This window comes from Vipera berus, assembly GCF_964194415.1.
Source record: "Vipera berus genome assembly, chromosome: 8".
NCBI lineage: Eukaryota > Metazoa > Chordata > Lepidosauria > Squamata > Viperidae > Vipera > Vipera berus.
Genome location: NC_138211.1, coordinates 21,244,238 through 21,257,157, shown reverse-complemented (window position 1 = coordinate 21,257,157; position 12,920 = coordinate 21,244,238). Strand labels below are relative to the sequence as shown.

The window sequence follows — 12,920 nt, the reverse complement described above, 5'->3', positions numbered from 1 at the left end:
TTCCTTGCCTCTCTCTTTCCTTCTTTCCTTCCTTCCTTCCTTCCTTCCTTCCTTCCTTCCTTCCTTCCTTCCTTCCTCTTTCCCTTCCTTCCTCCCTCCTTCCCTTCCTTCTTCCTTCCCTCCTTTTTCCTTTCATCCTCCCTTCTTCTTTCCTTCTTCCCTCTCTCCCTCCCTCCTTTCCTCCCTTTTCTCTTTCCCCTTCTTTCCTTCCCTGAGCAAAGCCAACATGATTTGAGATCACACAAACACACTCCTGTGGATTCTCCCCTTAGCTGCCATTCCTCTCCTCGTCTCTTCCGTGTGAAAGAAACAACACCAGAAGCACATCACGGTTATGCTTTTTTTATTGAGGAATTTGACTGGCACTGGTATGTACAGCTTATTCTGCCCACCCCACCCCACCCAGCACATCCATCTTCCCATGCACTCCACCCTCTCTCCCTCCATCGCCAGGCATGTGCCCACCCACGCCAAGGGCTCCGAAGAACTGTAGCCAAGCCGGGCAGAGCAGTGGGGATTAAGGAGAAACTCCTGGATTATTCAGTGTGATTTTATGCTGTTCCCCAGTTTTGCAGATTCTTCCTTACCAAAGGACGTTTTGTCCTGACTTTAAGCTGCAAAAGCCTCTCTATAGGGCACCCCCAGCATTCTATCCTTTCCAATACAGCTCACAGAGGCGAGAATAGTTAGCTCTGAGAAGAAAAAGAATGTCAGATTTAGCTCAAACGACACACAAATGCGCCCACAACGACAGACAGGGAACAAGTGAAGCTCTGGATGATTAGGGGACCTCCCTCTTCTTCCAATATAGAGGCTTTTGAGTCACCTTTGGCAGGAGGAACCAAGATAAACTTTGATATCTTCCTCTTATCTCTCCGGGCTCTGGGCGTTCATCTCCTGGAGGGCAAACCACACGGTCTGAAAGTCTTCCAAACTATCACGGCTTGAAGGTGAGAAATAGCAAGGTTTCTATCTATTGCTCCGAGCCTTTGGGGATGCCCTGCCGCATTTTTAAGAAGACGGAACAGAAGGGATGAATGAATCTGTTACGTTTCGTTCCCCATTTATGGGAATCCACCGCTTGGAGTCTCTTCCTTTTGGCAAACAGGAGAGATTCATTTTTACAACTACAGTACATCAAGCAAAGGAACGTATTTTTTTTTTAAAAAAAGCTTGCACTTACACTGCATACACTGAGTGCCCATTTCTCTGAAGATGATTGTGCACATGTGTTGTGAACTCTGTCATGCTTTTCATAAATATATGTATTTTTGTACAGTTTTTTTCCCTGTTTTAATTTTCAAAAACAGGGCTGCATCACACAACTCAGAAGCCTTGTGAATTTTGTTGATAGCTAAGGAAGGGCAGAGAAGTGGGTTTCAGCTTTGCAAAATCGGATTCCCATCTCGTGGGCACGGATGCCCAGGTGTCCAGCCCTTTCTCCATCCACAAATTAGCCTCTCTGGCGTTTCCTTCTCTAACTGCATTTCACCTGCCAGAACTTCTCGATTCCCATTCTCTCTGAGGCTGGGAAACAGGTTAAAAAAAATAGGCAAGTGAGAAGAGTTAAATGCTCTTCCTTTCCCGGGATCAAATGACGCATCTTTTGGATTCTCAAGGTCAGCAGAATATACCACATCCAACAAACCTATCCCAAAGTAGCTCTTGAAAATAAATGAAACCAAAAGAGAACACACTGGAATGAAACGAAAAGAAATGTGATTCTTTTTCCATTTCTGTTTCTCTCCGGTTGCACGGGAGCAATTTCCATACTCTTCCGACAGCAAGTGCAAATTGGAAAAACGGAGTTACACCAATGAAACCCCAAAAAGCAACATCTGGAAAGAAACCCACCCCCATCCCCAGTGGATGGATAGAGTGAAATGCATCCTGAATCATAGGGAAGGTGTTGGGGAAGGATTGCGTTGAATCTTAAGACTACAGATCTAGAATTTGGTGCCTATTTTTAAATCAGATTTTTTAAAGCCAAGTTGCAGGCATGCTTTCCTCTGTCATCAAACTCCTGGCATAGAAATTGCATTTGTCAGAATTATTCTAGCGAAGCTGCTAGATTTTCATTTATCCATTCTACAAGTATGTTACAAGTCTATATTAGTTACTTTATGCCATTCCTCTAACCTGGGAATTGCAGTTTATTTCTTATTAAAAGCAATTCTATAATTACTGCATTATAAAGAACTTCGGCAAAATTGCAAACAATTGGAGAAGCCATTTTGCCTCCTCTGAGAAAATAGCAAAAGAATGAAGCTAAGTAAAGTGCTCTGATTTGGGGCTATTCTTCATCTTCATTTATTGAGTTCATCTCCAGCAGGAATGTTTGCAAGGGGAGGTCAAAAAAATGTTTTGAGTCTTCGGTGCTTTCTAAGCTTGGTTGGTTGTTTTTTCTCTCCAAATATTTCATTACCCAATTAGGTAACATCACCAGTGCTAGCAGTGAGTGGGGTTTGATCCCTGTTCATACACAAGTGGCTTGCCCTGTCATTGTCCCTTGTTGGTGGAGTCTTCTTGGTGATTTCAAGGCTGTCTGAGTGTCTGAGTTGGTAGCTCCTTGACTGGAGTAATGAATCTCTGCTTATCTGGGTGTTCACTGCAGCTGAATTGAGAAACTATGAGCAACTTTAAACCCAGCTAAGTCCAAAAACGCTAGAGAATTCCAGGAAGCCTGGCCCTCAGACAAATCAGCTATCAACAGGCACATAAACAACATCTACACACCATTCAAAAGAGACAATCAAAAAGCTAAAAGACCACAAGCCCTCCTTGCCAGCAACCGACATCCAGATAAGCAGAGATTAGCTTCAAGATTAATACGAGACTTAACAATCCAAAAGTAAACAGTTACCCCAATCAAGGATACAACAACTCAGACAAACAAGCTAACACTTAAAAAAAAACAACCTAATGAAGAGACCACCAAGAAACACTGACACTGACAGGGCAGGCCACAAAGAGCCAAGTCCATTCCCTCCTGGTACTGATGATGTTCCCTAGTTGGGTAATGAAACATCTGCAAGAAAACCACCAAGCTCAGAGACCACCAAAGACCCCATAGTTCAACCCTTCCCTTCCAATCAGGGAGGCATTTGCCAGCATGCAATTTATTTGTTTTCTTTCATTTCACGTATTAAATTTACATGCCATCCATCTCAGTAGCCAAAGCAACTCTGGTCGGCAATGATTAAAGTGCTGCCCCTTTTTCCCCAATACGAGTCATATGTACAGTACACTTCAAAAGGAGTGGGCTTGGCTCATGACCACAGGCTGACTGTTTTGAGTCCCTCCCCTTCCCTCCAACTGTCTTCATTGAGGGGTGGGTGGATAAAACCACATGACTTAGTGATGAGGATGAACCCTTCAGAGGCCTTCTTCTTTATAACTGAAGTTATTTCTCGGTTGGTTGACTTAAATTGATTGGCTGCCCAACCCCGGGAGACTGCGGAGAAATTTTAAGAGTGGTAGTTAGGGACAATTGCAGACAATTGCAGGTATTCGGTCTATTCTCTATGCATTATCCTTGGAAAGGAACACTGTGGGAGAAGAAGCAGGAAAAGGTTCTGACAAATGGAGGGCAGAATTATCTGGACCAGTGTTTCCCAACCTTAATCCCTTGAAGAGGTGTAGACCTCAACTCCCAGAATTCCCCAGACAGCTTAGCTATCTGGGGAATCTCTGGGAATCGAAGTCCACATTTCTTCAAGGGACCAAAGCTGGAAAACACTGATCTAGACCCTCTTGTAAAAATAGGTGGATGAAACATACTGGATGCATTATAAACAAAAAATTAGAAGCACCACTAGAAGCACCCCCTTTTCTTCCAACTTTCCTTCTCCGTCCCCCCAAAAACACCCCCAAATCCCTGCAAAATTTCCAACATGGTTCAGTTTCAACCAGGGAGAAGAAGCTATAAAAGGACCTCGGAGCTGATGGATGCCTGTGACGTCCCCAACATGCTTTCCTTGTAAATCTTTGGAGCCATTTTGCAGGTTGTTTGAAACATTTCGCCCATTGGTATTACTATTGTGAAAAATGCAGTGACAAATGAAAGCACATCCCTTTCCCAGTTGAACAGAAGGCTGCAGGCAAGCCTTGGGTCCAAGGGGCAAGCTGGATACTAGCTGGCTTCTTCCTTGGGCGCCCTGCCCCAGACTTGCATGCAGCCACGGCAGCTACTCATCTGCACCAAGTCCAGAACTGGAACCTCTGTGTCCTACTTTTGAGAAAGGCCTCCCCCCACCACCATGGACACCTGCAGGTCCAGCCTGCTGAATCCAGCCCCCACCCCTTGGAAGCTGCAGGCACCATCAAATCCAGCCCTTCTCAGCCACTGTGGGAGCCAAGACCCAGGACAGAGAAGGTGGCCCGGTGTTTGCGCAACAGGAGACGTATCTTCTCGTCATCGGAGTCTGGGTCCAAGGGCTTGTTGTACTCATCATCCTCATCAGAGATGGCGCGCTCTCCTGGTCCAGCTCCTGCTCGTGGGGAGGAGGAGGAGGGCTCCAGGGAACTCTTCTTCCTCCACTTGGTGCGCCGATTCTGGAACCACACCTGGGAAGGGGTGGGGGAAGGGAGGCAAGGCCATCAGGGATCCTTGGATGGCAAGAACCTGGCCTAGATATGGACTCGGGGTGGGCACCCTACAGCCTGTCAGACAACTATGGCCCTTGGCCCAGGCTTGACCAACAGTTAGTTCAACTGTTGGGCCAATGTGGTTGACCTTTCCCAGGGAGACTGCCATTGGGGGAGGAAACAGAAAGTGGGGGGGACTGTTGTCAGGGAGAGGGAGGAACTAGAGTGGGGGCTATCAGGAAGACAAATTTAGCAGACTTCCCGCTGTGGTTGCCACTGAACCTCGGATCACAAAGTTCTGGCAGAATGTTGTGCCCTTGACTGACTCTCTGGCTACATGCTCCAGACAGTTAATTGATTTGATCACTTGGTTCAAAGCCTTTCGAGGGCCAAAGTAAAACGGCAAGAAATGTTTTTCACTTCACTGGGCCACAGTCTTTTTTTTAAAAAAAACACACATTTTTTTTAAAAAAAAATGTTTTCCTTGTTCTCTCATGGAAGAAGGTTTCATTCTCTGAGGCAGCGATGCATGTGTTATTTGAAGCCCAAAGTCTGTTTCCCCCTCCCTTCAGAACCAACAATTAATTTCTGCTCATAGATATGAAGATTTAATCACATAATTAACCCACTGACAAGCTTGCCAGATGAATTGACTGAGCGTGCTCCAAAGGGGTGACTGTATTAATGGGTTGTTGAGCTGGGCAATAGTTTTTAATTATTAATTTAGAGGCAATCCATAGCCACATTCATTTTTGCAAAAAAAAAAAAGAGAGAGAGAGAGAGGAATTTTTAATTTAATTTAATAATATTTCTATACCGCCCTTCTCCCTGAGGACTCCCTGAGGAAGAAAGAACAAGGTTCAAAAGCAAGTAGCCAAGACATCAAAGCTATTAACTCTTGAACTTTGAAAGAGCCATTTCTGGCTTGACCCTTTCCAAATATAACAAGACCAGCAGAGTGCACAGGGATGGGGTCATTTTATGTGTGTCACGTTAAAAAAAAACAACAGGGCTCCAACTGTGTGAACATGACTGCCATCTTGACTTTTTTGACCGCATCCCTGAAGACATCTCTGGAAAGGACTCTCAGCCTCTGAATTTCCTGTCAGGATATTCAAAGCTAGAGAGTTTGCTGGAAACTCAACAAGATGTTCCCCTAGCACAGGGGTAGGCAACCTTGGCTCTTTTATGACTCGTGGACTCAGGAATTCTGGGAGTTGAAGTCCACGAGTCATAAAAGAGCCAAGGTTGCCTACCCCTGCCCTAGCAGATGTAGAGAAGGTCAGACTGGGCCTGGTTGCCCTCAACACTTCAGTTCTTCAGATCCTACTTCAGATCCAAAGTCAACCTGTCAATCTGTTACATACAGGATAGGCAGCTCTCGTTTTGATAGGAAGCATTATTAGAGTATTAGAAAAATAAACAGGCAGCTTGGTTAGTAGGAGGATTCTGGCCCAGGCCGAACTTGACTCGGAAGTGGCTAGCTTTTTGGCAGGAAGATCCACTTTCTGCTCATGGCAAGTTGGCAACGCTAAAAGCAAAAGAGAGTCCTTTGGGTTGGATGTCTTTAATTTTACCATTTGGTAGAAAAGTAATGATGACAAAATTATATAGCAGATGTCATAATGTCTATGTCTTTAATTGACATGTCTAGGGCAATCAGGAGTCTGAAATAACTCCATAACCTTTTCAGATGAGGAAATGGACATAATTGAATGTGTGAGTTCTGTTTTGATTCCAAGACAGGATGGGCACTATATTGCCCCTGCCAATTAGATACCCATGCACACTTTTCATGGTACCTACTACGTTCTAGGTTGATAGATGGTTGATATAAAGAGAAAGATGATAGATGATGATAGAAATAATAGATTATACAGAGAACACTAATAGATAATGGCAGATGATAGATCAGACAGAGAGAAAGGTGAAAGATGATAAATGAGAGATGATAGAGATGATAGATGATGATAGAGAGATGATGGTGACAGGTGATATATGGATAAATAGATGATAATGATAGATGATAGAGATTGATGATAGATGATAGATAGATAAGATAGAGATAGAAAGATAGATAGATAGATATAGAAAGATAAAGACAGATAGATAAGAGAGAGAGAGAGAGATTATAGAGATAAAGGAGAGAGAAATGATAAATGATATAGACAGGCATACGAATAGATAAGGTGTAAAAATCCTTCAAAAGAGCTGTCTCAGAATATGTGTGACTCCTGCAGAGCAGCTGTTTTTAAGTCAGAGATAAAAAGAAGCAGCTTCCAAAGTAGACACATACTTCTAAAACAAGATGCAACTGCTTTCAGAATTTGAAAATAGGTGCTTTGTATGCACTCCGAATAGATGATGGATGGATGGATGGATGGATGGATGGATGGATGGATGGATGGATGGAGTGAAAGAGAGAGAGATTTTTCATGGAATGCCAATGTGCTAAGAGAGCAAAGCATCAGCCTTTAGCACTGATTTTAATTTCAAGACATTTCTGGTATCTCTATCACCTCATGTAAACCCTTGGAGACTAACAGGGCGAGTAGATGCTTCGTTTTCAAACCAGATGTGAGCTGAGAGTAGGAAACATCTGAGAGCCCTTGAAGGAGTGACAAGCAATAATACAATCAGCCTGACTTTTGATTTAAAAAAAATGAGCTGTAATTAGCCCTGCCTACTCTAGCAGCTAGGGACGTGGTGGCTCAGTGGGTTAGGACGCTGAGCTTGTCGATCAGAAGGTCGGCAGTTTGGTGGGTCGAATCCCGAGTGCCGCGTAACAGAGTGAGCGCCTGTTACTCGTCCCAGCTTCTGCCAACCTAGCAGTTCGAAAGCACATAAAAAATGCAAGTAGAAAAATAGGGACCACTCCGGTGGGAAGGTAACAGCGTTCCATGCGCCTTTGGCGTCTAGTCATGTCGGCCACATGACCACGGAGACGTCCTCGGACAAGCACTGGCTCTTCGGCTTTGAAACGGAGATGAGCACCGGCCCCTAGAGTCGGAAACGACTAGCATGCATGTGCGGGGGAACCTTTACCTTTACCTTTTACTCTAGCAGCTACTGGGGGGAGAGAGATGAAACCACCCCACTTCCTGGCAGTCATTTTGTGAGAAGACTTTGAGAGATATTTTCAAACCTCCTGAGGAGCTCAGAGGCCCCACAGGAGGTCAGATACTCTGCAGAGTTCCACAAACTCCCCTGGTATCTTTCTGGGAAAAGACTCCAAGATCCCTTTCCATAAAACATTGAGGACTCGTGCACACACAGCATTGCTAATACGAATAAAGACATCCCAACTATACCTACGACATCTATATTTATACTCCTTTGCCATTAGCCAGCAACTGGATATTTGGGGAATGGATCTGAACATCGCATCATCATGAACCAACAACCCTTCAGTTCTCCACAATGATCTTTGGAATTTAAATAAGTTGCCAATAGTCACTTCTCCAAATTATGGCTTTCAATTCAAGATGGATCATTTGGGTCCTGCTAACCCATTAGGCTTAGAGGGTGGATTATCTATGAAACTGACTTTTACCAACCCTTGGCCCTGTAGACCGGACAGCACCCCATTTGTGGTTGTCATCACCACTGAGGGCCTACAAGCCCCGTGCTCCAAAGTTCAGGTATGGGAAACTCACCTTGACCTGGGATTCACTCATGCCCAGGGAATATGCCAGTCGTGCCCGCTCAGGCCCAGCCAAGTATTTGGTCTGCTCAAACGTTTTCTCCAGGGCAAAGATCTGGTGTCCTGTGAAGGTCGGCCGTGTGTGTTTCTTCTTGTGGAGGCCGTCAACTACGTGCCCGGCAGCTGTGTGGAGGGAGACGGGCAGCATGGTCACTGACTGGCATCTGGCTTCCCCAGGAAAGCACCCAAAGCCAACTAATCTTTTGAACCCCAGCTTCTGGGCACGGCAACGGTCTAGAATGTCATATTTCCCAACGCTGGACATTGATGGAAGCTGAGCTGAATTTTTTTTAATATCACTTCCACTTACTTTTATTGGTTTTGATCCCAAATTCTTTGTATCCCATTTTTTTTATTATACCATTTTATTGTATTACAAAATAAAATACAAAATCCCCAAAAAAACACAACCCAGATAGTAGGACCCAGCCGGGAAGGAAAAGGGGAAAAGAAGTGAGGGAGAGGAGAAAGAGAGAAGAGCATTGACTTCCGACTTGCTCTGTTGCAGTAAAGATCGGACCTCCACTTTTTACTTTTCCCAAGTAGTATAAACTAGCTTTTTCTATAGCAACAAATCGATCTACGTACATCCCAAAATCAAAGTTTCATTTTTTTCCCACCTCGAGCACAAAATCCGGAAGCGGTCTCCACGTGGAAACGAAAGGAAGCCGAGCTTAATTGATGTTGAGTAGGCCAGACTTCCATCGTCTTCCCACAAGCCCACCTTTAGATGGGAAGGTGCTAACCAAGACCTGCTCACAGTCGTTGAGACCCCCGGATGCCTGCCCCCAAAATCCTCTTTTGGCAGGGCCTTGCAAACAACCAACTTCACCTCTGCCTGCCCGCAGTCACACGAAATAAGTTCAAACCAAAATGCATTTTCCCATCTCTCTGTGCGCATTTTAAAATAGCCGTGTGTGTTTGTGTGTGTGTGTGTGTGTGTGTGTGTAAATCTGGAATAAGGGTGTTTGGAGAACAGAAGAGATTCTGAAGTACAGTGGTCCAAATTACCACCTACCCCAAACCTTCTTTTCATTTGTTGCCTTGGTATTGTTGGGAGAAAATATTTTAATCCAGTCTCTCACTTGCATATTACGGATTGCCCCAGCTGAGTTTCCAGAAGTCAATATACCTTCATTTTAAAAAAAACAACACAGAGCTTTTTTTTAAAATCATCTTTTCTCAGAGCATCTAGTTTTCTCAATGAGGGGACATTTTTTACACTGGGGCCAATTTCAGCCTTTCCCTTCACATATGGATTAAGCTGCAAGACCTCAGCACTTATGCCCTGGGGTCTGTAGTGCCACCTCTGGGATACCCAGCTGAAACGCCAGGCGCTTCCTGAAAAGCTCACACACACAGGAGCCTGGATCTCTCGCCAAGGAAGGAAAGGGGGCTCCAGCTAGGGCCGTGGGACACTACCATCTGCAGACCTGAAAGCAGCTCTGTCCATTTGCCTCTTCGAATCGACTTTCCGAATCAACTGAAGCCAATGCCTCTAAACACCAGCTGCCTGCAATTAGTGCAGGTTCGAGTCCCACCAGGCTCAAGGTTGACTCAGCCTTCCATCCTTCCCAGGTAGGTAAAATGAGGACCCAGATTGTTGGGGGCAATTAAGCTGACTTTGTAATAATGCCGCTTGGGGTGTGTGTGAAAGCCCTAATAAGCAGGCATATACATAGAATGAAGGCTACTGCTAAACTTGTAAGCCGCCCTGAGTCTTCGGAGAAGGGCGGGATATAAATGGAATTAAAATAAAAAATAAAAAAAATCAATTCACTCTGTCAACACACATTTAGTCGTGCACATGCGGATTGACTGAAACTGTGGCATTGCTTTAACTAGCTGGCTTCCAAATTTGAATCGGTGGAAATATTCAAAGCAAGCAGCAAATTCTGATTCCCTCTCTACTGATTTGCAACCCCTGCCTTGGGTACCAATTTCCCCTTACTTTTAATATAGCTGAATGAAGCCAGGAGCTGCCTCAGAGCCCTGCCTCCACTCATGCCTAAACCAGCGTGACTTCTGATTCATCTGCCCTTTACACGGGGCAGCAGAAACAATTGTGAGTTAGTGATTGATTTGGTTTTGCATTCCTGATTACAGGACTGCCCATTATTATATCTTTGGACCCACAAGTGAGGTGAACCTCACAAGGTGGGCAAAACTTCGCCTCCTGCCCACTGGCACCAGGTCTTAATACACCTAGCTGAGATGAGGTTTGGAGTTTCAGGAAAACGACTCTTATATCCTGGCTTTGTGTCCCTGACTTGCAAGAAGACAGCAAGCGCTGACGATTTTTCACATTGCGGAAGATGATTGTCTTCCGACAGAAAAACCACTGGAGATGTCTTTCTGTGCATGCGCACAAGCGCTTGGCCTGAATTTCCATCAGCTTGCTTTCCCACAAAACTAGCTACGAAGACGTAAGAAAGGAGCAAGTAAGCCCAGAGGGCCAGAATGCTAACCAGGGGTGTCTTCCACGATGGGGGTTACAAAGTCTAGATGGCAGGGTGACCACAACTGAAGCCCACCCTTTCACCTCCCCTCCAAATGTCCTTCCGTGGTGCTAACCATCCACTCTCCATCTTGGTATCTATCGTCTAAAGCTCTTCAATTTTCTTTCTTTTATTTGAGCTTTGTTCCTCTTTGTTTCTTTAACTGAAGTTTTTTTTCACTGTTGGCTTTATTGCTGTTTAGCACCTATTGCTCTTACACACCTTGTACCTTTGCTTTGATTTTTTTTTCCCCTTACCTACAGGGAGAATTTCTCTGGCTTCCTCGTGTCTCCTTTTCTGTGTCCCAAGAGACTGATGGGCTAAAATAATCACTTTCCTTATTCTCTGCTTTCTGGATCATCTGTGTGCTTGTGTGTGAGTGTGTCATTTCTTTATTCTTTTGTATCCCACCGTTATGATTGTTGACAAATAAGGCAGCAAACCCATCAATCAATCAGAATACAGCTGGAAGGGACCTTGAAGGTCTTCTAGTCCAGCCCCCTGGTCAGGCAGGAGACACTACACTAGTTCAGATGGGTGACTGTCCAGTCTCTCCTTAAAAGCCTCCAGTGATGGAGCACCCACAACTTCTGAAGGCAAGCTGTTCCACTGGTTAATTATTCTCAGTGTTAGGAAGTTTCTCCTTAATTCCAGGTTGCTTCTCTCCTTGATCAGTTTCCATCCATTGTTTTCTTGTCTTGCCTTTTGGTGCTTTGGAAAATAAGTTTACCCCCCCCCTCCTCTTTGTGGCAGCCCCTCAGATACTGGAATACTGCTATCATCTCCCTTCTTTTCTCTACACTCGCCAAAGCCAAATCCTGCAACCGTTCTTCATGTGTTTTAGTCTAATGGTCCTCCCTCCTTCTATTTTATCCTCAACAACAACCCTGCATGTTAGGAAGAAACAGTGGCTTCAGAGATAGATTTGAGTGGCTACCAGAAAGTTGGGTGGGTGGGTGGGTGTCAACCTATTTTCCAAAGTACCAGAAGGCAAGACAAGAAACAGCGGATGGGAATTAATCAAGGAGAGAAGCAAGCTAGAACTAAGGAGAAATTTCCTGACATTTAAAACAATCAACAAGGACGGCTTGCCTTCAGAAGTGGTGAGTGCTTTTAAAGAAGAGATTGGACACCATCTGTCTAGAAGGGTAGAGGGGTTGGACTAGATGACCTCCCAGGCTCCTTCCAACGCCGTTATTTCTATGCTTCTACCACAAATGGACGGCAGTGGCAAATTTTGAATAGTTTGCCCCATTTATTAAGGTTCGTGTGTGTTTGCGTGTGTGTGTTTGTGTGTGTGCATGTGAATGAGTGAGCCTTTTCCCCACTAAGGCTGTGTCCCTCTCCCTTTCCATCAGTCCAACACAGGGCGTTTTAATAGTTGAAGTTTCTCTTAGTGCATATTTTTGCAGAGATCAGCCATGTTTCTAGGAATCTCAGGCTGCACAGAAGAGGCTAACTTTGGAACCTGCTCTGTTAGCGGGGGGGGGGGGGAGGGAGGGAGTGGGTGTTTCTGAACCCACTGCTGTCTCTCTGCCAGACGAATTCCATTACGGAGTATCTTCCTGCTCCTTCTCCAGCAAGTTCTTCTTGCAGTCTACTATGATTTGAATGGCCAGGAGATTCTACCCAAGAATGCAATGATGTTTTGGGGTCCAGGGTCCCCACCATCTCTTCAGGCAATGGGGGGGGCAGAGAGAGAGAGAGAGAGAGAGAGAGAGAGAGTCCTTTTCCCCACAATAAAAAAACTTGGGGTCAATTTTTGCCCCTGTCCTTGCTTCTACTGAGTTGCTCCTTGCCTCTTTCCTAGCCCTTAATTGAGCCTCATATCAGTTAGCCTGGACTCCTTGGCACCATCCGTCATTCCAAGGGGCACCTGGGTGGCAGCTGCCATGGAGAGGACTTCTGCCTTTGCCTAGGAAAACCAGCAAGATTCAAGAAACCCTTTCGTTCCCCCAGTTAATCCGGTGGGCTACTTAAAAGGCCATTATAAAAAACATAACAAAACCCTCTTTGCGACGCGGAATTTTGAAACAACACTTAATGCAGGGACTTGAGGTAAGAGGAAGGTTAGGCGAAAACTCCAGAAATGAAAAAAGTCACCTGCGAGTGACGGAGCGGAAGCAAAAACT

At 45.0% G+C, this 12,920-nt stretch overlaps 1 protein-coding gene across 1 annotated transcript in view; it reads right to left on the bottom strand.

The window, feature by feature from the left end:
• Nucleotides 1–4,338: 4,338 nt before the first annotated feature.
• Nucleotides 4,339–12,920, bottom strand: part of NKX6-3 (NK6 homeobox 3) — a gene marked incomplete at both ends in the record, with an annotated part of 9,601 nt that continues 1,019 nt past the window's right edge. Inside the window, 2 exons of the mRNA XM_081333954.1 lie at nt 4,339–4,566; nt 8,244–8,413. Coding sequence (XP_081190080.1) covers nt 4,339–4,566; nt 8,244–8,413 — 398 coding nt within the window. The remainder of the gene's footprint in view (nt 4,567–8,243; nt 8,414–12,920) is intronic.